The 25,930-nt window shown below is 38.4% G+C and overlaps 1 protein-coding gene across 24 annotated transcripts in view; it reads right to left on the bottom strand.

Moving 5' to 3' along the window:
• OSBPL8 (oxysterol binding protein like 8) overlaps positions 1-25,930 on the bottom strand; it is a 216,990-nt gene that overhangs the window by 127,372 nt on the left and 63,688 nt on the right. For 15 of the 24 annotated variants that reach the window (XM_065524596.1, XM_065524597.1, XM_005571596.4 and 12 more), the window contains one exon: positions 12,281-12,389. Coding sequence is in view for 14 of the 24 variants with exons in the window: in XM_005571596.4 (XP_005571653.1) it covers positions 12,281-12,322 (42 nt within the window). In the remaining 10 variants the exon portion in view is untranslated. Of the gene's footprint in view, positions 1-955; positions 1,021-10,797; positions 10,941-12,280; positions 12,390-25,930 lie in introns of those variants that run through there. The other 9 variants (XM_065524602.2, XM_065524594.2, XM_065524593.2 and 6 more) reach the window with 4 other exon arrangements.

The following is a 25,930-nucleotide window of genomic DNA, read 5'->3' on the forward strand; positions in this document are numbered from 1 at the left end:
TTATGCCTAGTAATATTTTCCGAATTAAAAAAAAAATTAATGGGAAATTTACTAACCACCTCAGCCACATGATCATGGTCAACAGCAAAAATAAGTTATGCTGACAGAATATACCCTTGGTACGATGTGATGAAAACAGCACTGTATCTCTGTGGTCTTCCTTCTCAAAATCCATTAAACTTAGTCTAATCATGAAAAACATATCAAACAAATTCCAGTTCAGAGATGCTATGTAAAATAACTGACCAGCAGCCCTCAAAACGGTCAAGGTTCATTCAAAACAAAGAAAGTCTGACACACAGTCATAGCCAAGAAGAACATAAGGAAACACGAGAACTAAATGCAATGTGGTTTCCCGAACTGGATCCTGGAACATAAAAAGGACATTATGTAAAAACTAAATAATTCTGAATCAAGTATGGATTTCTGTTAATAATGTATCAACATGAGTTCATCAATTATATCAAATGTACCACACTAATATAAGATGTTCTTAATAGGGGAAAGGGGGGTATACAACATATATGGGAACTCTATTATCTTTACGATTTTTCTGTAAACCTAATACTATTCTAAAACAAAGCTTATTTTACAAAAAATACCTCAGAAAAAATTAAACTAAAAAAAAAACCTGAAAACAAAAGAATTCACAGCAGGTGCAGTGGCTCACACCTGTAATCCCAGCATTTTGGGAGGCCGAGGAAGGTGGATCACCTGAGGTCAGGAGTTTGGGATCAGCCTGGCCAATACCAGTAAAACTCCATCTCTACTAAAAATACAAAACCTAGCCAGGCGTGGTGGTGCACCTATAATCCCAGCTACTCCGGAGGCTGAGGTGGAAGAATTACTTAAACCTGGGAGGCAGAGGCTTCAGTGAGCTGAGGTAGTGCCTCTGCACTCCAGCCTAGGCAACAGAGCAAGACTCCATCTAAAAAAAAAGAATTCACAAGCATACCCTCCAGTAGCCACCAGAGCAATGACATCATGTTTTATGTGGTCTCTGGAAAGTTGTACTGTGCCCTAATGAGGAAAAAAAAGATAAATAATATTAAATACCATGATATTATCACAAAAAAAATAATTTTTAGCCCTCACAGATTCTCTGAAAGGGTCTTAGAGAGTCCCAGAGTCCTGGGAATCCACTTTAAGAACATCTCCAAGAATAATAGAAACACAAAAGACGTGTGGCTGGGAATTCTGCTGTTATATTCTATATGCCACTGGTTATTTCTTTTTCTTTTAAAAAGTTGACACTCTCTCCAACTAGGCTCCCCAAATTTAGTACAGAGTCCAATTATATACCTGAATGATTTTTACATTACTCAAGCCTCTAACAAGAATAACCATCTAATAAGGTAAGAAAAAAAAAAGAAAAATGATAAAATGAGATGGAATCTTTAGTACTCACACAATAGGTAATAGTGACCAATATTTTCCCACTTGGGAAGTTCAAACAATTACAAATATTTAAGTACTGCTAACAAAACTTTCAGAAGTTAAAGTAATGGAGATGTAAACAAAGTATAACAGGCCAGGCGCAGTGGCTCACGCCTGTAATCCCACCACTTTGGGAGGCCGAGGTGGGCAGATCACAAGTTCAGGAAATCGAGACCATCCTGGTTAACAAGGTGAAACCCCGTCTCTACCAAAAATGCAAAAAATTAGCCGGGTGTGGTGGCAGGCACCTGTAGTGCCAGCTGCTCGGGAGGCTGAGGCAGGAGAATGGCGTGAACCCAGAAGCACACCACTGCACTCCAGCCTGGGCGACAGAGCAAGACTCTGTCTCAGTATAACAAAGTATACCTATCAAATCATTTTGACCTTTTCTAAATATCTCCCTTTAATAGAAGTTTCAGTAAAGCTATAAAGTGGCAAAAGGACAAAATTCCTAACAAAATGTAGATTGGACTGTACATTTTAAAATAACTAAATGAGTATAATTGGATTGTAACACAAAGGATAAAAGCTTAAGATGGATAACCCCTCTTCCATGTGATACATGCCTGTATCAAAACATATACCCCATAAATATATTTACGTACCACTTGCACACAAAATTTTTTTAAAATTAAAATAAAAATTTTTTTATTGCATTAAAAAAATGTATGTTGATTGGTTTGCTTGCTCAAAAGGTACAGACTAATCATAATCATTCTTTCCAGCCTCCACTTTTTTAACCCAATTAGAATTCTGATGTATACCCCTATTGAACTAACAGACCTAGGCAATGATCATCAATGGTTGCTATTATCACAGAGACAGAGACAATGAGACATTATGTGCCTCCTGACAGTTATGTACAACACCATTTATACATCACTATCGTCAAAAAAATTTGAACCTCAATCTGTGCAAGCCTCTAATTCTAACAACCAACTTGCAAGAAATATAAGGGACTGATGAACACCCTCAATATCACCATGAGGGGAAAACTCATATTGTAGAAAACTCCACAGAATAAACTATCTTGTTTTTTCAATAAATTGAAAGGTAAAAATTAAGAACAGATATAGGAAAGATTTAAAAGATTCAAAAAGACTTGTGACTTACCAACTAAGTCCAACACAACAACCTACTATAAAAAGAATACGAGAAGCCAGGCATGGGGGCTCATGCCTGTAATCCCAGCACTTCGGGAGGCTGAGGCTGGCAGATCCCCTGAGGTGGGGAGTTCAAGATCAGCATAACCAACATGGAGAAACCCTGTCTCTACTAAAAATACAAAAATTAGCCGGGCATGGTGGCGCATGCCTGTAATCCCAGCTACTCGGGAGACTGAGGCCTGGGAGGCAGAGGTTGCACTGAGCCAAGATTGCGCCATTGCACTGCTGCCAGGGCAACAAGAGTGAAACTCTGTCTCAAGAAAAAAAAAGAATTTGAGAGAACTAGGGAAGTGTAGGCACTGAATAATTATCTGACTAAAGAGTTATTAATTTTTAGGAATAATGTATTTATGATCAAAGTTTTAAAGTCTTTATATTTTAGAGATATATACAGACAGTAAATATTTATGAATAAAATGATTTATCTAAGATTTGTTAAAAAAAACTCTGGCTTAGGAAGGTGGGAGTATAGATGAAACAACGTCGACCCAAGTTGATAATTGTTGAAGATGAGTAATGGGAACATTGGGATACATTCTACTACTCCATTTCAGTTCAAGAATAACTTCTATTAACAATCTTGTATGTATGATTAATACAAACTGTTAGAGTTAGCAAGCAGCTGTTGGGAAGATGAAATTATTTTAACATGAGAAAATAAGAATGTAAGTAATAAATTGGTGACTAAAATTTTCAGTTATTTTTACTTTACATAAGGAGATCCCTGCAACCTAAGAATTCTCATTATTTAGGACTTCAGTCTAGCTGGCAACTTCCCAGGTGAGATGCCTGGGCAGACCACAGACTTTGGGTTACCCAGCAACAGGACCCACTTCCAATAGGTTAGGTTACTCCAGAGGTTAATACTGGCTCTGGAGGAAAGAATAACGGCCTCCCAAAGATGTCCACACTCTAATCCCTGGAAGCTGTGAATGTTACCTTCTACAGTAAAAGGGGCTCTGCAGATGTGATTTAGGTTAAGGACCTTGATATAGGGCAGTTAACTGATTTTCTGAGTGGGTTATGTAACTGAGCTCCATGTAATCATAAGTGTCCTCATAAGGAGGAAACAAGAGGGCCTAAATGAGCAGCAGGTTATGTGATAACAAAAGCCAGAGGTTGAAGTGATACAAGGATCCACGAGCCAAAAAAGATTAATGCATTCTCTAGATACTAGTAAAAGCAAGAAAATGGATTCTTCCCTCAGAGTCTTCAGAAGGAAAACAACACTAACACTTTGCTTTTAGATTTCTGACTTCCAGAACTGCTAAGAAAATAAATTTGTGTTGTTTTGAGCCACTAAAGCTGTGGCAATTTGTTATAGTCGCAATAGGATAAGAGCACAATGACCAACGGTAAAATTTAAAGAAGTGCTATTGTACAACAATACTTTCAGAGGATTAGTAATTGGCATATGAATAAATTATCATTAAATTTGAATGCACCAATGCCTTCGAGGCCAATTATTGGGAAGTTGTATATAAAAAACTACTGTTGTTACAGCCTGGGAAACATAGCGAGACCCTGCATCTATTTAAAATAAATTAGAAATTGGCCAGACAGAGTGGGGCAGGCTTGTAGTCCAAGCTACTCTGGAGGCTGAGGTGGGAGGATCACTTAAGCCCAGGAATTCAAGGCTGCAGTGAGCTAGGATCACACGAGTACAGTCCAGCCCGGGCAACAGAGTAAGACCCTGTCTCTACAAAAAATTTAAAACTAAAAAAAAATGTGAATACTATTGTTAGAAAGATGCTATCACGAACACCACATAATATACCAAATCAATAATCATAATAATGAAGTTAATCTCATAGTATTTATAACAGGACAAAAACAGCAATATTTAAAAACTGTGACCCACTCAAAATAATACTTACTGTAGCAAAAAGTGGTGTAATTCCATTAATTTGCGTGCACAAGCTCTAAAATGTTGCTAATTTTTATAGATAGCCAGACTTCTTAGAATATGATTTAAGGCTTTGAATAAACTCTAATAACACAGCAATTTTACCTTATGATCACCAAATCTAAATTATCAATAACTCACCCAGTATATAAAAATCAGTTACAGGAAGTTGGATCATCTCTAGGCTCTCCACAAAGACATTCATTGACTATATTCTAAGAATTGCTGAACTAAATCATTTGTGCAGTTCCTTCCACTTCAGAAAGCTTTTGGATTCAAGGTACCCAACCTGAATTAGAATCTTAAAGATTTTCTCAATTGAGAGCCCTTATACACACAAAAAACATTCATACATATTTTTTAAATTGTTGCTCTCTTCTAAAAAACCATTTATAAAATCAATTTTTAATACAATAAAGGATTTTGTCCTCTAATAAAATGTATGAAGCAGTTTCCTTTGCTTCAAGAGAAAAAAGAAATAATACTTCAGAAATACTTCAAAAGATAGGCCGAGCGCAGTGGCTCACACCTGTAATTCCAACACTTTGGGAGGCTGAGGCGGGGCGGATCACCTGAGGTCAGGAGTTCAAGACCAGCCTGACCCAAGAGAAAGAAATAAAGGGTATTCAGTTAGGAAAAGAAGAAGTCAAATTGTCCCTGTTTGCAGATGACATGATTGTATATTTAGAAAACCCCATTGTCTCAGCCCAAAATCTCCTTAAGCTGATAAGCAACTTCAGCAAAGTCTCAGGATATAAAATTATGTGCAAAAATCACAAGCATTCTTATACACCAGTAACAGACAAACAGAGAGCCAAATCAGGAATGAACTTCCATTCACAATTGCTTCAAAGAGAATAAAATACCTAGGAATCCAATTTACAAGGGATGTAAAGGACCTCTTCAAGGAGAACTACAAACCACTGCTCAGTGAAATAAAAGAGGACATAAACAAATGGAAGAACATTCCATGCTCATGGATAGGAAGAATCAATATCGTGAAAATGGCCATACTGCCCAAGGTAATTTATAGATTCAATGCCATCCCCATCAAGCTACCAATGAGTTTCTTCACAGAATTGGAAAAAACTGCTTTAAAGTTCATATGGAACCAAAAAGAGCCCGCATCTCCAAGACAATCCTAAGTCAAAAGAACAAAGCTGGAGGCATCACGCTATCTGACTTCAAACTATACTACAAGGCTACAGTAACCAAAACAGCATGGTACTGGTACCAAAACAGAGATATAGACCAATGGAACAGAACAGAGCCCTCAGAAATAATACCACACACATCTACAGCCATCTGATCTTTGATAAACTTGAGAAAAACAAGAAATGGGGAAAGGATTCCCTATTTAATAAATGGTGCTGGGATAATTGGCTAGCCATAAGTAGAAAGCTGAAACTGGATCCTTTCCTTACTCCTTATATGAAAATTAATTCAAGATGGATTAGAGACTTAAATGTTAGACCTCATACCATAAAAACCCTAGAAGAAAACCTAGGTGATACCATTCAGGACATAGGCATGGGCAAGGACTTCATGTCTAAAACACCAAAAGCAATGGCAACAAAAGCCAAAATTGACAAATGAGATCTAATTAAACTAAAGAGCTTCTGCACAGCAAAAGAAACTACCATCAGAGTGAACAGGCAACCTATAGAATGGGAGAAAATTTTTGCAATCTACTCATCAGACAAAGGGCTAATATCCAGAATCTACAAAGAACTCAAACAAATTTAAAAGAAAAAAACAAACAACCCCACCAAAAAGTGGGCGAAGGATATGAACAGACATTTCTCAAAAGAGGACATTCATACAGCCAACAGACACATGAAAAAATGCTCATCATCACTGGCCATCAGAGAAATGCAAATCCAAAACCACAATGAGATACCATCTCACACCAGTTAGAATGGCAATCATTAAAAAGTCAGGGAACAACAGGTGCTGGAGAGGATATGGAGAAATAGGAACACTTTTACACTGTTGGTGGAATTGTAAACTAGTTCAACCATTATGGAAAACAGTATGGCGATTCCTCTAGGATCTAGAACTAGAAGTACCATGTGACCCAGCCATCCCATTACTGGGTTTATACCCAAAGGATTATAAATCATGCTGCTATAAAGACACATGCACACGTATGTTTATTGCAGCACTATTCACAATAGCAAAGACTTGGAATCAACCCAAATGTCCATCAGTGACAGACTGAATTAAGAAAATGTGGCACATATACACCATGGAATACTATGCAGCCATAAAAAAGGATGAGTTCGTGTCCTTTGTAGGGACATGGATGCAGCTGGAAACCATCATTCTCAGCAAACTATCGCAAGAACAGAAAACCAAACACCGCATGTTCTCACTCATAGGTGGGAACTGAACAATGAGATCACTTGGACGCGGGAAGGGGAACATCACACACCGGGGCCTATCACGGGGAGGGGGGAGGGGGGAGGGATTGCATTGGCAGTTATACCTGATGTAAATGACGAGTTGATGGATGCTGACGAGTTGATGGGTGCAACACACCAACATGGCACAAGTATACATATGTAACAAACCTGCACGTTATGCACATGTACCCTAGAACTTAAAGTATAATAAAAAAAAAAAAAAAAAAAAGACCAGCCTGACCAACATGGAGAAACCCCATCTCTACTAAAAATACAAAATTAGTCAGGTGTGGTGGTTCATGCCTGTAATCCCAGATACTTGGGAGGCTGGGGCAAGAGAATTGCTTGAACCCAGGAGGAAGAGGTTGCAGTGGGCCAAGATCGTGCCATTGGACTGCAGCCTGGGCAACAAGAGCAAAACTCTGTCTCAAAAAAAAAAAAAGATAGAGTGACTATCCTTAAGCTGAGGAACATATTCAATTGTCTTTAATCTAGAAAGGTATTTCACTTCTTTAGTCTACCTCAATCTAGTCATAAGAATTTGACTCTTTAAAGCATTTTGAGCAGTTAATTTCTAGAATGAAAACTGTAAACTTTCAAAAGATAGTTTAAACCATATATTAAAAAGTATTTTCATGTTCTGTGGCATACAAGTACCACATATAGAAACACAGATTTAATCTATACTTTTTAGTACCTGCCATCTAAGGCAAATAGCACTGCCAGAAAAACAGAACCATATGCAACTAGAAAACTAGAATAACAAGTGAGCAAATGTGTTTTAAAAATATATAGTATTGGGCCGGGCACAGTGGCTCATGCCGGTAATCCCAGCACTTTGGGAGGCCAAGGCGGGTGGTGGGAGGCCGAGGTGGGTGGATCACGAGGTCAGGAGTTCAAGACTAGCCTGGCCAATATGGTGAAACCCCATCTCTACTAAAAATACAAAAATTAGCTGGGCATGGTGGCGCTCGCCTGCAGTCCTAGCTACTCAGGAGGCTGAGGCAGAAGAATCTCTTGAACCCGGGAGGCAGAGTTTGCAGTGAGCCAAGATTGTGCCACTGCACTCCAGCCTGGGTGACAGAGCGAGACTATCTCAAAAATATATATATAGTATTGGCTGGCCACAGTGGCTCACACCTGTAATCCTACCACTTTGGGAGGCCAAGGCGGATGTATCGCCTGAGGTCAGGAGTTCGAGACCAGTCTGGCCAACATGGTGAAACCCCATCTCTACTAAAAATACAAAAAAATTAGCCTGGTGTGGTGGCGTGCGCTTGTAATCCCAGCTACTCGGAAGGCTGAGGCAGGCCTGAGTCAGGGAGATGGAGGTTCCAGTGAGTCGAGACCATGCCCCTGCACTCCAACCTGGGCAACATAGTGAGACTCTGTCTCAAAAAAGAAAAAAATTGTATTATGTGCAAGAAGGAAAGCAAAAATAATAAAGTCAGATTTTTTTCACAACCTCACACCAAGATCACTGTAATAGTCTTTTCTTTTCTTTTTTTGAGACAGCATTTGTCTCTTGTCACCCAGGCTGGAGTATAATGGCATGCATGATCTCAGCGCACTGCAACCTCAGCCTCCCAGGTTCAGACAATTCTCATGCCTCAGCCTCCAGGGAAGCTGGGATTACAGGTGCCCACCACCCCACCTGGCTAATTTTTGTATTTTTAGTAGAGACGGGATTTCACCATGTTGGCCAGGCTGGTTTTGAACTCCTGACCTCAGGTGATTCGTACGCCTCAGACTCCCAAGGTGCTGAGATTACAGGCGTGAGCCACTGCGCCCAGTCTTGTAATATTCTCTTAATATTCATTCCTACAAATCATTTTATACCCTGCTTTCAGATTCATCTACATTAAAATACTCAATGGCAAACCATTACTCACAGAATCAAGTCCAAAATCCCTGGTCTAGCACCTAAAGTCTTCCATAAATTTGGTCTCTATCTGGCATATCCATCATTATTCCTCTAGACATCAGTCACTTACTTCCATCCTTAATTTTTTTTTGCTAATTATACCCTGAATAAACTGAGCAATTAATTCCCTATTTAGCCTTGCCTCTCACTATTCTCTCATCTGGCATGCTTTCCTTGCTCATTTTCAATCCTATGATCCCTACGTTCATGTGCAATTCAAAGTTTATGTCCTCTTAAGAAAGCTTCTCCAACTACTCTAGCGTGGAGCAATCACCGAATCATCACAGGCCTCTCCTGACTTTTAATTATTTATCTTTTTGGAGAGAAGGCTTAATATTAATAGTTACATTAACAAAAAAAAAGTTGCTTTTATTTAATGGATGTTTACAGTATGTGCAGCCCTGTAATAGGCACCTCATAGACATATTTTCTCAAATAATATTAAAAATAACTTTGGGAGGTAGATATTACAATTATCTCTATTTATAAGGAAACTGGAAACCTGGAGAATTTATTACCTAGGTCATACAACTAAGTGACAGGGCTCAGATTTTAACATGTCGCTAAAGGTCTTACAGAGCTCATGTTCTGATCCACTTCTTCCAGATCTAAACAGTAACTAGCTTAAACCGAGCAGTTCAAAGGTGATTATTTTATAGCTAACTCAAAAGTGGACCTCAATGTTAGTTTCAAATACAGAATATTTCAGTAGTTTACACTGAAATTATCGGTATTACTTTCTCTAAAATTAGCTAAAATATTTCATAGAAGGAACCTAATGAATAAGAAAAAACTGTTCTCACTACTTTTTTTTTTTTAATTATTTTTTTGAGACGGAGTTTCGCTCTTGTTGCCCAGGCTGGAGTGCAGTGGCGTGATCTCGGCTCACTGCGACCTCTGCCTCACGAGTTCGAGTGATTCTCCTGACTCGGCCTCCTCAGTAGCTGGGATTACAGGCAACTGCCACCATGTCCGGCTAATTTTTTTGTATTTTTAGTAGAGACACGGTTTCATCATGTTGGCCAGGCTGGTCTCGAACTCCTGACCTCAGGTGATCCATTCGCCTCAGCCTCCCGAAGTGCTGAGATTACAGGTGTGACCCACCGTGCCTGGCCTCTCACTACTTTTTAAACAACTTTTAACTTCTCAATATCAACAAAATTTGGAATAGTAAATGACTAAGGCCGGGTGCAGTGGCTCACGCCTGCAATCCCATCACTCTGGGAGGCCAAGGCAGGTGAATCACCCGAAGTTGGGAGATTGAGACCATCCTGACCAACACAGAGAAACCCCCATCTCTACTAAAAATACAAAAAATTAGCCGGGCATGGTGGCACATGCCTGTAATCCCAGCTACTCAGGAGGCTGAGGTAGGAGGATTGCTTGAACCAGGGAGGCGGAGGTTGTGGTGAGAAAAGATCACGCCACTGCACTCCAGAAATGACTAAAACTTTGTTACTTTAGCCAAAGGAGTCTGGTAATAAAATGTAGTAACATTTACTTGGACACATACTTTGAAAGGTAACAACAAATTTTAAGACACTCTATTCAGAAATATAGGTATATAATCAACATCTTAGTAGTAAAGTATTTAGAGACAGACAGATTTCAGTTCTATCGCTTAAGCTGTGAAGTCTTAGAGAAGAATAATTAACCTCCCTGAGCCTATTTCCCTACCTCAAAAAGTGAGGATAAACAAATATCTACCTTTAACAGCTGTTATGAGGACAGTCTAACAAAGCATACACTTAAAAACAGCCACTGTAGTTATTACTGATATTTTTAATATCACTAGAAGACCAAAAGTATTTGGGTTGAAAGAATCTAAGACAGTCCAATAGATTTAAAAAAAAAAAAAAAAAAAAAGGTAAAGTTTATGATAAAGTAAACGTAAGTTCTACAGACAAGGCTTAATCTTAACTTTTCTTCTGAAATTATAGTAAAAATAAAATAACTTACCATCTGTTTTCCATTTAAATCAACATGACAACAGCCTTCTTCAAAAGCCAAGTTATTTCCACACCCATTTTATTCTCTACTAACAACTTATTTTAAAGTTTAACGTTTTTTGATCATTTAAGAACCCCAAACAAGACTGAACCAGAAATTCAAGAAAGGCTGAGACCAAGTTAATACAAGTCAGCAAAACTGCATTTTGCTATCAATCATTAGACTGTTCCTACACTGAAGCCTGAACAAAGGACATTCACTAAATTAAAATTTACAAACACCTCAATCTAATAGTGACTCTCAATTCCACAGTAATATAAAAGACAGAAAAGTTGGGCTCTACCTTATTCCAACAATGTAAATTTGTTAAACAATCCACCACCTAACTAATGATAAAGCTACCAGCTGACTACATTTTACTGAAGGGGGAACCTTTACTTTAGGTAACAGAAACACTGCTAAGAATCTATACATAAATATATAATGGAGTCACTCAAGATGCAATAAACATAACTGAAAATGAAATTATTCTGGAGTAAAATCTTTTTGTACAGTGAGAAAAAAATGACCCATCATCATTTAGTCCATCCTACTAGTGATTTCTTTTTTAAATGTATTGGGTAAGGTATACTTTTCCTGTTACCCACTACTTGTTTAATTTCAGAATATAATTCAATTATGATCACAGGGCAGAAATGTTTACTAAATCTTTACATTTTTATAAAAAGAATATATATGGCAATTGCTCTTAATTATTTTAACTGTTTCATTCCCGCTATTACTCATAGCTGCATGTGATTTGAGATTTGGAGGCATTTAATTTCCTCAAATGTTAACATTCTCTTGATTTCACTTAAGACAAAGGTTTTGGGAGAAAACAAATGATTCTATTAGTATGTCTTTCACTATATGGCTGGGAATATAGGTAAAATAAGAGGAGGAGGATGGAGCAGAAATTCAGAAAATTGGGTTGTGCTCCAACAAGCTTTAAGCTATCTGTAATTTTCGTTTTTTGGTTTTTTTTTTTTAAGAGACAGTTTGACTTTGTCACTCGGGTTGGAGTGCAGAGGCGCTATCTTGGCTTACTGTAACCTCCACCTCCCGAGTTCAAGCAATTCTCGTGCCTCAGCCTCCCGAGTAACTGGGACTACAGGCATGTGCCACCACATCTGGCTAATTTTTATATTTTTAGTAGAGACAGGGTTTCGCCATGTTGCCCAGGCTGGTCTTGAACTCCTGAGCTCAGGTAATCCACCTGTCTCAAGTCTCCCAAAGTTCTAGGATTACAGCTATCAGCCACCATGCCCAGCCAGCGATCTGTAATTTTCATATCATTTAAGGTATCTGTAATTCTCAAGGAGTTAAAGCATTATTTTAAAAACACTTTTTTAAAAGTTTGTTTTTAATATATTTTAAAAACAAAACCCTGGCTTACATCAAACACTTCACAGTTACAAATGATAGAATCTTACGTCATATTTGAACTACTCACCGAAGTTCGATCAGGTTCTCCATCTGCCAAACCTCCCTCCATAATGAAAGAAGATAGGTTTATGCTTCTCTTTCCATTAATGTGCAGCCATCCTGTAAATCTGCAAATCCTAAAATTAAAAAATCATATTTATTAGGACTGGGATAAAATTGTGACAAGTAGAAATAAAGCACTGAGTTTATTAGGAGGGAAAAATCATTTTAGTCTGAGGTTATTCAGAAATCCAATAATTAAAAAGAAAAACAAATTTTGACATGGGCTTGAAGAATGGTAAAGGTTCAGAGAAAAATGAAAGAAGAAAAAGATATTCCAAATGAAGAAAAATAGTAAGAGCAAGGTTAAACATTAGATTGCCTAAAATTTGAAAGGATGCATAAATCTACTTATGAAATAAGTACTTCTAATGAAATAAATTAGTATTACATTGGTAAAAACTAAAAAGTATGCTAAAATCCATCATGGGACAGAATGTGGGGAAACAGATATTCTCACGTACTTTTGTTATGAGAAGACAAATCAGGACAATTTTCTGGAGGACAATTAAAAATACGTATGTTTTAATCCAGCAATTTCAAGACTAGAAATTCTCCCACAGATATACAAATGCACAGAAATACATAAATAAACAAATCCAACAAAGTAATAAATTTGATGAAAAAAACTAGAAACAACTTTAATGTTGATGGCTAGAAGCTTCCTTAAATTATATTACAGACATACAACAGAATATCATGCAGCAATTTTTAAAAATGAAGATCTGTATATACTAAACTGGAAAGAGGATCACAACACGAGGTGGGAAATGTGAGTGATGGAACATTATATAATAAGATACTCTTTGTTCTTCTGTATATTTCCATTTTTACCATGAATATGTATTACTTTTCTACAGGCACGCCTTGTCTTATTGTGCTTCGCTTTACTGCACAAAGAGATACCGCCTTTTTTACAAAATGAAGGTTGGTGACAACCTTGCAGCAAGCAAGTCTGTCAGTACCACTTTTCCAACAGCATGTGCTCACTTTGTGTCTCTGTGTCATAGTTTGGTAACTCTCAAATATTTCAAACCTTTTCATTAAAATATCTGTTACAGCAATCTGTGATCAGTAACCCTTGATATTACTATTGTAATCATTTTGAGGCACCACAAACTACAGCAATATAAAACAACTAACTTAACTGAAATGTATGTGGTTTTGACTGCTCCACCCATCTGCCATTCTCCCATTTCTCTTTCTCCTGGCTCTTCTCTATTCCATCAGACACAATAATATTGAAATTAGTCCAATTAATAACACTACAAAGGCCTCTAAGTGTTCAAGTAACAGGAAGAGCCACATATTTCACTTTAAATCAAAAGCTAAAAATGATTTAAGCTAGTGAGGAAGGCATGTCAAAAGCCAGAAGCATGGCCTCTTACACCAAACAGCAATGTCGTGAATGCAAAGTAAAAGTTCTTGGAGGAAATTGAAAGTCCTATTCCAATGAACACACAAATGATAAGAAAGCAAAACAGTCTTACTGCTGATATACAGCAAGTTTGAGTGGTCTGGATAGAAGAACAGGCTAATGATACAGGCAAGGCCCTAACTCTCTTCAATTTTATACAGGCTGAGAGAGGTGAAAAAGCTGCAGAAGAGAAGTTTGCAGCCAGCAGAGGTTGTTCATGAGGTTTAAGGAAAGAAGTCATCTCTATAACATCAAAATGCAAGATGAAGTAGCAAGTGCTACTTGGAGAAACCACAGTTAAGTTATCCAAAAGATCTAGCTAATATCATTGATGAACATGGCTACACTAAACAACAGGTTTTCAATACAGACGAAATAGCCTTCTATTAGAAGATGCCATTAAGGACTTTCATATCTAGAGAGGAGAAGTCAACGCCAGGCTTCAAAGCTGAAAAGGACAAACTGACTCTCTTGTTAGGGGCTAATGCAGCTGATGACTTGAAGTTGAAGGCAATGCTCATTTACCATTCCAAAAATTCTAGGGTCCTTAAGAATTACGCTATAACTACTCTGCCTGTGCACTATAAATAAAACAACAAAGCCTGGATGATAGCACATCTGTTTACAGTATGGTTTACTAATATTTTAAGCTCACTGTTGAGACTACTGCTTAGAAACAATATTCCTTTCAAAATATTAACACTCACTGACAATGCACTTGGGTCATTCAAAAGTTCTGGTGGAGATGTACAAAAAGATTAATGTTATTTTCATCTCTGCTAACACGACATCTATTCTGCAGCCCATGAATCAAGGAGTAATTTTAACTTTCATGTCTTCTTATTTAAGAAACACATTCAGTAAGGCCATAAGGCTGCCAGAGATAGTGATTCCTCTGATGGATCTGGGCAAAGTTTGAAAACCCTATGGAAAAGATTCACCACTCTAAATGTCACTAAGTACACTTGTGATTCACAGGAGGAGGTCAAAATACCAACATTAGCAGGAATTTGGAAGAAGTTGATTCCAACCCTTATGGATGACTTTGTGGGTTTCAAGACCTCAGTGCAGGAAGTCACTACTAATGTGGTGAAAACAGCAAGAGAACTCAAATTAAAAGTGGAGTCTGAAGATGTAACTGAATGGCTGCAATCTCAAGATAAAACTTGAATGAATGAGGACTGACTTCTTATGGATGAACAAAGAAAGTGGTTTCTGAAGACAGAATCTACTCCTGGTGAAGATGCTGTGAACACTGCTGAAATTGACAGGGACAGGGAACAGAAATTCTAGGCAGAAAAGGGCGGGTCCCTGGCAAAAGCCCCACCCTCAAGCTGAAAAGCGTGAAATGGCAGACCAAAACAAGAACTTATATCCCTGTTTTCCCGTTCGAATGTTGCCTTTTCCTAAACCACCCATGGCCTTGTCCTGCCCCACCCCATCTTATGCCTATAAAGACCCCAGACTCAGCCCTAAGAGAGGAGAAGCTGCTGGACATCGGGGAATATGGCTGGACATTGGAGAGAAGCGGCTTGACTTCAGAGGGACAGCCTGATAGTGTAACTTCAGAGAAGAATCCAGTGGGAGAAGGCTGGGCTTCAGTGAAAGATTACTTACCTGCCCCATCCCCTTTTCAGCTCCCCTTCCGGTTGAGAGCCACCTTCATGACAATAAAATCCCCCACATTTACCATCTTTCAATTTGTTCATGTAGCCTCATTTTTTTCGAGGACACTGGACAAGAGCTTGGGAGCCACAAGTGTGGATACAAAAGGCTGTCACACCGGCCCCTTGCCCTCACTGGCGGAAGGCAGCCATCTCATGTGAAAAGGCAGAGGGCCCACTGATTTGTTATTAACAGTTAAGCCATCCACAGACAGCAGAGCTAAAAAAGCACTGTAATATGCCCTCTGGGGGGGCTTCAGGAGTCACAGGCACCCCGCCTGGACGCTGCCACAGAGCCTCCACGGAGTTCGCTCCTGCCAGTGCCCAAAAAGCACTCGCTCTGGCTCCTGCACCTGCTTACCTGTACACTCCTTCCTGCAAGGGGTGGAACACAGCAGGTCCAAATGAGTGGAGTTTGATCCTGCTGACACCGAAATGGCAACCCAGTTTCAGTGCTCATGCACTCCAGTTCCCACTTTGTTCACTCACTCACTCACTCTCATGAGGAGTGGGGAGTAGCAGGCTGAGTAAATGAGGCACCCTTGTCATGAGTCCCATGAAGGGGTCAGGGAAACACGCTACTTCAAACAGAAAAAAAAAAAAAAAGATTTAGAATACTACATAAATTTAGTTGATAAAACAGTGGCAGGGTTCAAGAGGACTGACTTTTTCATTAACAAAACCTACAACCTGAACTCTCATAGTAACTATAAATACTCAAAGGTCTCTGATAACCTCTCTAACAATTATTCCTTCAAAGAGATAACAAAGCCAAAACCAATCAAATCAGTAGACTTCTAATCATTTTCTTGGAGTTTCAAAAACATTTTCTTATTTCTACGAGTATAAAAGGCCTTACTGAAATATAAAGGCTGGTGAAACATTATTTAATTGGACTTTGTAAGGTTGGCATTTGGTTCCTTTGACATAATCAATAAGAATAGCCCAAAAGACTACTCTGACTTTCAATTTAGAAACATATAAACTTTCCTTGACTACATGTATTACAATATATTGTAATTATTTGTTCCCATGAGCCAATTCTCTTCAAGGACAGAGGCTATTTTACTGATCTGTGTTTCCAGTGCTAGTTCATGGTAGACATTTCATTAACAGTTGTTGCACTTAACTGTCAACTCAATTATCTAAGTGAATAAATAAGAATCCAAAACAGCAGATGATACAAAAATTATGTCTATGGGATGCACACTGATATTTGTATTTGAATACTGCATTATTATACTCTAAAAATTTGCAATATTAACAACAAAATAACAAAACATCATAAGCAGCTTTTACTTCAAAAAATATTTTACTAATCTTTTCATCCTATCCATTCAATGTTAGGGATTCATCTATTCCTAGGTATTATACTGACCACTATGAATACATCAATTTGCAAAGTAAACAAACCCTGCCCTCATGGAGCTTATGTTCTAGAAGGGGAAGACAACCAATAAAAATAATAAATAAATAAATTATGTATTAGAAGATAGTAAGTGCTATGGTAAAAAGTAAAACAGGTTAAGACTACCCAGGGATTAAAGGGTTACAATTGTAAATAGGATGGTCATAGTAGGTGTCATTGAAAAGGTGACACGTGAGCAATCATTTGAAGTAGGGAGGAAATTAGCTATGCAGATATCTGAGGGAAGAGTCTGAAGGTCAGAAGAAGCTGCCAGTGCCAAGGTCCTAAGGCAGAAGTTTGAGGAATAGGAAGAAAGCAATGTAGCTAGAACACATGTGAAGGAAGGGAAAAGCAGAAAATGTTTCCCCACAGAGGTAAGGAAACAAAGTATAAGTAGATCATATTTGGTCCTGTGGGCCAGGTGTTCCCAATGCCTGGGCCACAGATTGATATGGGTCTGTGGCCTCTTAGGACCTGGGCCACACAGCAGGAGATGAAAGGTGGGTGAGTGAAGCTTCATCTGTATTTACAGATGGGGGATACAGATGTATATCCCCATCATTTGCATTACCACCTGAGCTCTGCCTCCTGTCAGATGAGTGGCAGCATTAGATTCTCATAGGAGCACGAACCCTATTGTGAACTGTGCACGCAAAGATTCTAGGTTATCTGCTCCTTATGGGAATCTAATGCCTGGTGGTCTGTAACTGTCTCCCATACCCTCAAGACTGACCATCTAGCTGCAGGAAAACAAGCCCAGGGCTCCCACTGGTTCTACATTATGGTGAGTTGTATAATTATTAAACAGGGTACACAATAAGTGTAAATGAGCTTGAATCATCCTTAAACCATCACTGCCCTCCCGGTCTGTGCAAAACATGTCTGCCACAAAACCAGTCCCTGATGCTATAGAATATATCTCTTTTTTTTCTTTTTCTTTTTATTTTTTTATTTTATTTTTTTTTTGCTTTCATTGTGTGTGCATGTACACGTGTACATTTTGGGTCAAAATTTAAAATGCATTTCTTCCTCTAAGTTGCAGTCAAAATAGTTGGAAACCACTGGTGCAGTGCATTTGTAGTAGAATCTCCACTCTGCCACCCTATCATTTTCCACCAGCATGACTGTGAGCAAGTCCATTATCTTCTCTGAATCTTTGTTTTCTCATTTGCAAATAGGGAATATTACGTGCTCTACATATTTCACAGGATTGTTGAGAGGACCCCAATAACATAATGTGTGTATAAGCTTTATACCAAAGCTCTAGACCAATCAAAATTTGCTTCACAGACCAGAAAGAGCTCTAGCAGTATCCTCAATGACAGCGTTTTACCAGTGAGTTTTATAATTTATATGTTTTCATGTTACTAATTAGCATCCTTTCACTTCAGTTTGAAGAATTCTCTTTCATTTTTTTGTAAGGCGGGTTTAGTGGTGGTTAACTCCCTCTGCTTTTCTTTTCTGGGAAAGTCTTCATACCTCCTTAATTTCTGAAGAACAGCTTTGTCAGATAAAGTATTCTTGGTTTACAATTTTTTCTTTCAGCACTTTAAATAAATATATTATTCCATTCTCTCTAGACCTGCAAAGTTTCTGCTGAGAAATTCACCAATAGGCTTAAGGAGTTCCCTTGCATGTGAGGATCCTTTTTATCTTGCTGCTTTTAAAATTCTCTGTGACTTTTGACAATTTGATTAGATATGTCTTCTTTGGGTTGAATCTAGTTGGAGACCTTTGAGATTCCTGTGCCTGGGTGTTTATATTTTTTCCAAGATTAGAGAAGTTTTCAGACATTAAATCTTTAAATAAGCTTTCTGTCTCTCTCTATTCTCCTTGAATTCTACAAATGTTAGCTCTTTTGATGATGTCCCTAAATCTGTAGGCTTTTCACTCCTTTTCATTCTTTTTCTTTTCTGATCAAATATTTTCAAATATTCACTGTTTGAGTTTATCAGTTCTTTCTTATGCTTGATCAGTTCTGCTGTTAACAGTCTCTATTGCGCTGTTCTTTTTAATTATTACAACCTCTCTGTTAAACTTCTAGTTTTGTTTGTATTGCTTTTCTTATTTCATTGAGTTGTCTGTGTTCTCCTGTAGTTCACTGAGCTTCCTTAAAATAATCTGATTTTTGTCTGACAGGCAATTCATAGATCTCCATTTGGGGAGGGTTGATTATTGGAAAATTATTGCATTCCTTTGGTGGTGTTATGTTTCCTTGTTTTTTTAATGTTTCTTATTGCATTGTGTTAAGGTTTGTTCACTATATGGAGTAATCATCTCTTTCAGACTTTATAGTGGTTTTGGTAGGAAAAGGCCCTACCCTATGGCTACATTCTAGGCACTGGCTGGGTGGTAGGATATGACATATGTTAGCCTTTTACTCTAAGTGATATGAGAACCCACTGGAGGGTTCTGAGCAAGGAATAACATGATCTGAGATTTTTAGTTTCTCTGTATTGACAATCATAGTGGGAGAAGGGTAGAAACTGGGAATTCAGTTAAAAGGTTACTGCATTAATCTAGAAGAGAGAATATGATGCAAGAATGAAGATGAGAGCCATAAAGATACTGAGAAGAAGAAGAATTCTACATGAATTCTAAAGGTAGAGGAGGATTTCCTGAAAAATTGACTATGGAGTGGGAATGAGAAAAGATACAAGATGACCTAGATTTTTGGCTCAAACGACTGAAGGATGTTGATCATTAAATGACATGGGAAAGACAGCAGGAGCAGTAAGGTTATCTTCTTTGGGAGAGCAGGCCAGAGGATAACCAAAAATCAGAAGTTTAGTTTTAGGAATATTAAGTTTGATATGTCTATTCCATATTCGTGTGGACCTGTTAAGCAGGCAGTTGGATTTAAGAGTTTGCGGCTCAAAAAAGAGATCTGAGCTGGAGATAAAATTTGGGGAGTTAACATATTGATGGCATTTAAAGCTATGAGACTGAATCAGACCACCAGGGAGCAGATATCAAAGGATGGATTTCAGAACTTCTTAGGCTTATGAGTCTACTTCTTAAGCTTAGGGTCCACTAATTACATTAAAAATAAAAAGGTCATTACCAGTGTTACCTGCCTCAACAGAGCTGCCTTCTCTCTATTCCAACTTGTTGGCTGAAAGGGTATCTGCAGAGCAGATAACAAGAACATATTTCATTTCATTTTGGGTCAACTAATTAAATTAAAAATAAAAGGGTCATTACTAGTATTACCTGCCTCAATATTCTAGCTATTTCCTTGAGTTTTCTATAAACCAGTTATCTTCCAGTTCCTGTAAGCAGTATGTTATATGCAGAAGACATTAACAAAATATACAAATTCAGCAACATTAGGAAGAACATGGTCAGTAAACAATATAATAGCCCAGTATTATCTGACACATTTTTACTAAATGCCTCCCAAAGGAATTCAGTCCAATAAAAGAGGTCTAGCAAATAAATCACTGTACAAGTGCTATATAACACATTTGGGCAAAGTACTGTGGTAGTTTAGATTAGTCCAAAGTGTTTGGGGGAAACTGCATAGTACTGAAGTCTGCTGCTGCCAAATGACTGGCATTTTAAAATACAAAACTATAATCAAACAAGAATAACAAAATATTATGCAAGTCTGATACTATGTCTCTATTCTCCGGACCTTGGAAAAATCATTCATAACAGGAAAAGGACAATGACACCTACCCTACACAGTTAAACAAGAAGAAAAACCACTGAATGATTTACTTATTACTCTTCCATCACCATTAAACTGTCCAAGAATTTAGTTATGACATCACACAAGGATCTGTCTAGGCAAGGTTCATCTTGATTAATTCTGTTGGCTCTAAAAGAATTCTTTTTGGTAGAAGACCTGTCTTTCTCCAGTTCAGGGAAGTTTCTTCTGCTTTTTTTGTTAACTCTTTCTTCCTTTCTAGTCTCTGTTCTTTCTTGCTAAAATTTGTATTAGAAAAATGTTGGACCTCCATCTTTCTTGATTTCAATGTGATATTTAACATTCCATTTATTTTTGGGTACTTCCTGAAGTATCTTATCAACTTTATTTCCCAGATCACTAACTTACAAATTCTACCAATTTACCATCTTTGGACCATTTTATTCCTTAGCCCATCCAATGACTTTTAACTTTCGTCTTATTCCCCAATTACACATTAGTCTGTTATTGTTTCATGACTGCAGTATTTTTTTGAATCTTTCTAACTACACAGGAATTTAACTGCTCTGCTGTTTGGTGCTCTTCTGTCCAGAGAATCCTCTCTGTTTCCTCTGAAGTTATTTGTTACTTCTTCTTGATGCTTCCCCTTCTGTGCTGTTGGTTTTCCTCAAGTATCTGGTGATCCTAAGTTGTCTAATATATTGATGAATAAATGCTGTGTAATTTTTTTTTTTTTTTGAGACAGTGTCTTCATTATGCTGTTGACCAGGCTGGAGTGCAGTGGCACAATCACAGCTCACTACAACCTCAACCACCTGCGTGCAAGCAATCTTCTCACCCCAGCCTCCTGAATACCTGAGACCACAGCAGACATGCACCACCAGACCTGGCTAATGTATTTTTTTTTTTTTTTTTTTTTTTTTTGAGACAGAGTTTCACTCTTATTGCCCAGGCTGGAGTGCAATGGCATGATTTCAGCTCACTGCAACCTCCGCTTTCCAGGTTCAAGTGATTCTCCTGCCTCAGCCTCCCGAGTAGCTGGGATTACAGGAACCTGCCACCACGCCCAGCTAATATTTTGTATTTTTAGTAGAGATGGGGTTTCACCACGCTGGCCAGGCTGGTCTCGAACTCCTGACCTCAGGTGATCCAGCCACCTCAACCTCCCAAAGTGTTGGGATTACAGGCGTGAGCCACCGTGCGCGGCCCTGGCTAATATTTTTAAATTGTGTAGAGATGGGGTGTCACTTTGTTGCTCAGGCTGGTCTTGAACTCCTGGCCTCAGTCCTCTCACTTCAGCCTCTCAAAGTGCTGGGATTACAGATACGAGCCACCACGCCTGGCCCCATCCTTCATTTTTAATAGACAGCATGAATATTGAGGTTTTAATACCCTTAAGTGTTTGTATCTGATAAAAGAGACTCAGTTATGTACATTTCAGTGATATGTTCCCATATTCCACTATACATGAACTAAGGAAATACTTTTATCAATTTAACTAGAGGGAGATAGATGTTGCAGTATATCTGTATAGCTTAGGGATCACCAAACTTTTTTTTTTTTTTGTAAAGGGCCACACAGCAAACAGATTTTACTTTTGACTTTGCAGATGATAGTATTTCTGGTGTAACTACTTCACTCTGATGTTGTAGCATGAAAGCAATCATAGAAAATGAATAAACAAAATGAGCCTGATAAACTGTATTTACAAAAATAGGAGTAGGGCATAGTTTGGTAATTCCTGGTGCAGTGTTTCAGGTTAATACCACATGTGTAAATAGCACATCTGTAAGCATAATAAAGCAATCTTTCCTAGTGACCCCAAAACTTGCCCTCACAGTTTTTCTCCTTTGTTTAGCTCCACTTAGACCTACACCTAAACCCTAAAAGTAGCTCCTTTGCTCAGCATGTGTCTCACTACTAACTTTATCACTTTCTGAAGCAGTATGTTCCCTGTATGTTTTAATATTAGCTTCTTCTGAATTCTTCTCTATGTGGTTGTTTTTATCCTTCTTCTGTCCAAACAACTTTTTCTGACTTTTGGTGCCCTTAAAGCCTAGGCAGCCTGTGTAAGGGCTTAAGTGCGTAAGGTCCTTTTTTACTGTACCTTTGTAACTCGAGGCAAAAGAAGTATAGCTAAGACAGGAGTTTCTTTTGATTCTCCAATAACAGAAAAGACTCTTATGTAACACTTCTCTCCATAACTTGTACAAGCAGTAGTGTGTTAGGATTGGGCATTTATATATCAAAAATACTAACTAAGGAGCACACGAATTTACATAGTTTTTGTTGAACACCTTCAACAAAAAACACTTTTCAACACAAAACAAGTATTTTTGTGTGAACACTTTCCTTATCATTCAATTTTAAGGATATGGATGCATTTTCAGTGGCTGGCATGTGATAAATGCCCAATAAATGTTTGTTAGCCAATGAATGGCATATAGATATTCTCAGGCAAATGATTTTTTAAAAATCAGTATTTGGGCTAGACACGGTGGTTCACACCTGTAACCCTGGCACTTTGGGAGGCCCAGGCGGGCGGATCACCTGAGGTCGTAAGTTCGAGACCAACCTGGCCAATATGGGGAAACCCTGTCAATGTATATAAAGAGGAGGTCACACAATGTCAGGAAACCGGCTCTGATTCCTGATTCTGGTCCTTTTTACAACCAATATTTTAAAAAATCAAAAACTGTACATAACAGTATTAATTTAGGGTTTGCCTTGAAACTATGGATGCAACACCTAAGCAATGACTGATTAGAGCTGAGCAGCAGCCATCCACTTCACAAGGTGCAAGCACTCACCTTTTACACCATGTTTGCATCTGTACTTTCACTGTTTCACTCATTTTTGCTACCTGTCCAGGTTGTGTAAGTATTTGAGTCCTGACAACTGATTTAAAGTATCTATATAAGAATCCTTTCTAAAACAAAGAAACATACAAATGCTTTGAACAAAGAAATTTTAAAAGCTCTCATTTGAATTTCTTCTCTATCAGCTACCATCCTTTCTGTAACTAAGTTTTCTACCTATGCTTTTGAGCTAATCCCTCTGGCACTTAATGGTAATAAAAGCCTTCCCACTTTTTTTTTTTTTTTTTTGGAGACAGGGTCACCCAGAATAGAGTGCAGTGGTGCCATCACAGCTCACTGCAGCCTTGATTTCCCAGGCTCAGGTGATCATCTCACCTCAACCTCCAGATTGGCTGGGACTACAGGCACACACCACCATGCCCAACTAGGTTTATTGCTTTTGGTCTTTTATAGAGATGAAGTTTTGCCGTTGTGATGATTAACACTGAGTGTTAACTTGATTGGATTGAGGGATGCGAAGTACTTATCTTGGGTGTTTCTGTGAGGGTGTTGCCAAAGGAGATTAACATTTCAGTCAGTGGGCTAGGAAAGGCCTTAATCTGGTGGGCACAATTGAATCAGCTGCCATTGAAGGCAGGCAGGCAGGCAGAAAAACGTGAAAGGGGAGACTGGCCTAGCCTCCCAGCCTACATCTTTCTCCAGTGCTGGATGCTTCCTGCCCTCAAACATTGGACTCCAAGTTCTTCAGATCTGAGACTCGGGCTGGGCTCTCCATGCTCCTCAGCCTGCAGACAGCCTATTGTGGGACCTTGTGATCACGTAAGTTAATACTTAATAAACTCATATATATCTGTATATCTATCTATCTATGTATCTATATCCTATTAGTTCTCTCCCTCTAGAGAACCTGTATTAGGATGCCATGTATTAAGCCATGTTGCCCAGGCTGGTCTCGAATCCCTAGGCTCAAGCGATCCTTCCACCTCGACCTCCCAAAGAGCTGGGATTACAGGCATGAACCAAAGTGCCCAGCCCAGTAAAAGCCTTTACTCCAATATCAATAATTTGTCAGCCAGGTGCAGTGGCACATGCCTGTAATCCTAGCACTTTGGGAGGCTGAGGTGGGTAGATCACCTGAGGTCAGGAGTTTGAGACCAGCCTGGCCAAAATGTTGAAACCCCGTCTCCACTAAAAATACAAACATTAGCCAGGCATGATGGCCAATCCCTGCTATAATCCCAGCTACTCGGGAGGCTGAAGTAGGAGAATCACTAGGACCCAGGAGCGGAGGTTGCAGCAGGCAGAAATCACGCCAGTGCACTCCAGCCTGGGTGGCAAAGCGAGACTCCATCTCAAAAAAAAAGAATTTGTCTTGTTAGCTCTTCCATTGGCCATAATGCTCAAGTTTCCCTTACTCTCAATAAGGCCCTTTTCTGTCCTAGTTGCCTTAAAGCTACCCTCCGATGATCCTTTACCTGCTCTGGAAGATTTCTTAAGAATGTTCAAGCATTCATTTCCTCTATCTTTGCCCCTGCCTTCATGCCTACATATTATATTGGTTCTATACATATAGAACCAATTGGTTCTATATAACATATTATATTGGTTCTATACCTAGGTTAATCTAACGCACAGAAGAGATCATGTCAACTTAATACCAAAAACTTCAGCTATTCTTATTAAAGATTTAAGTCCAAATCTTGCCTTGGCATTGGAGGGTAACAATCATTTTGCTTATACTTGCCTTTCTCAGTTATTATTTGCTTTCTCTGACCCTTTGTGTCAGCCAAATTATTTGCTATTCCGCATATATACCAGTGCCTTCATAGATCCTATTCTTATGCCTTCATATTTCCCTGCCTTTGCCTGCATTCTCCCTTCTAGAGAATATTTCTTTTGCAAAACCAAACCCAACCCACCCAATGAAGTCCAAGTCATATATTACCTTCTTCATGAAGCCTTCCTTGATTTCCCCTAACTGGAAGTATTCTCTTGATTCGTTAACTTCCAAAGTTCATATATCGCTTAATACTATTTACTTTAAGTTTTTAAAATTTGTTTATATAAATCTGTTAAAATTGCATATGTTCTTATCTTCCTTATAAGATTATATTTTTAAAAATCATGGATTATAACATATTCATTTGATACTTTCCCCAATAATTTTATAGTTTATTGCCCTGAATGAGTAGAGCCCATCAATTTTAAAGTACAAATCTTCCTTCAAGGACTACATGCTGAAAGATTTAAAGAATTTCCTTCTTTTTTCTTTTTTTCTTTTTTCTTACGACCAGGGTAAGAGAAAAAAAGAATTTCTTAGAAGTATAGATGGTAGAAACAAGCCTCTGCTTTTACAGGTGATCATAAAAACTGATTACCCAGGGACCATATATATGTTTGGAACCATGTTTCATTCAGTCCTCACAACGTTTGGCAAAGTCATTCTGTTAATATTTGAATTTACTGACGTATAAGCAATTCAGTTACTACTGTGTACTTAGCCACTCCAAAAATGCCCCTTTATCTGCCAGGCCCTTGTAGGCATTTGAGTTTGTGACAGCAACTTTGGTTAATAAACTTATAAAATGTTAGGTGATTTGTAATTATTTATTGAGTAACTATATGTGGGTGTATCTTTACACACACACACACACACAG

This window comes from Macaca fascicularis, chromosome 11 (assembly GCF_037993035.2).
Source record: "Macaca fascicularis isolate 582-1 chromosome 11, T2T-MFA8v1.1".
NCBI classification, from domain to species: domain Eukaryota; kingdom Metazoa; phylum Chordata; class Mammalia; order Primates; family Cercopithecidae; genus Macaca; species Macaca fascicularis.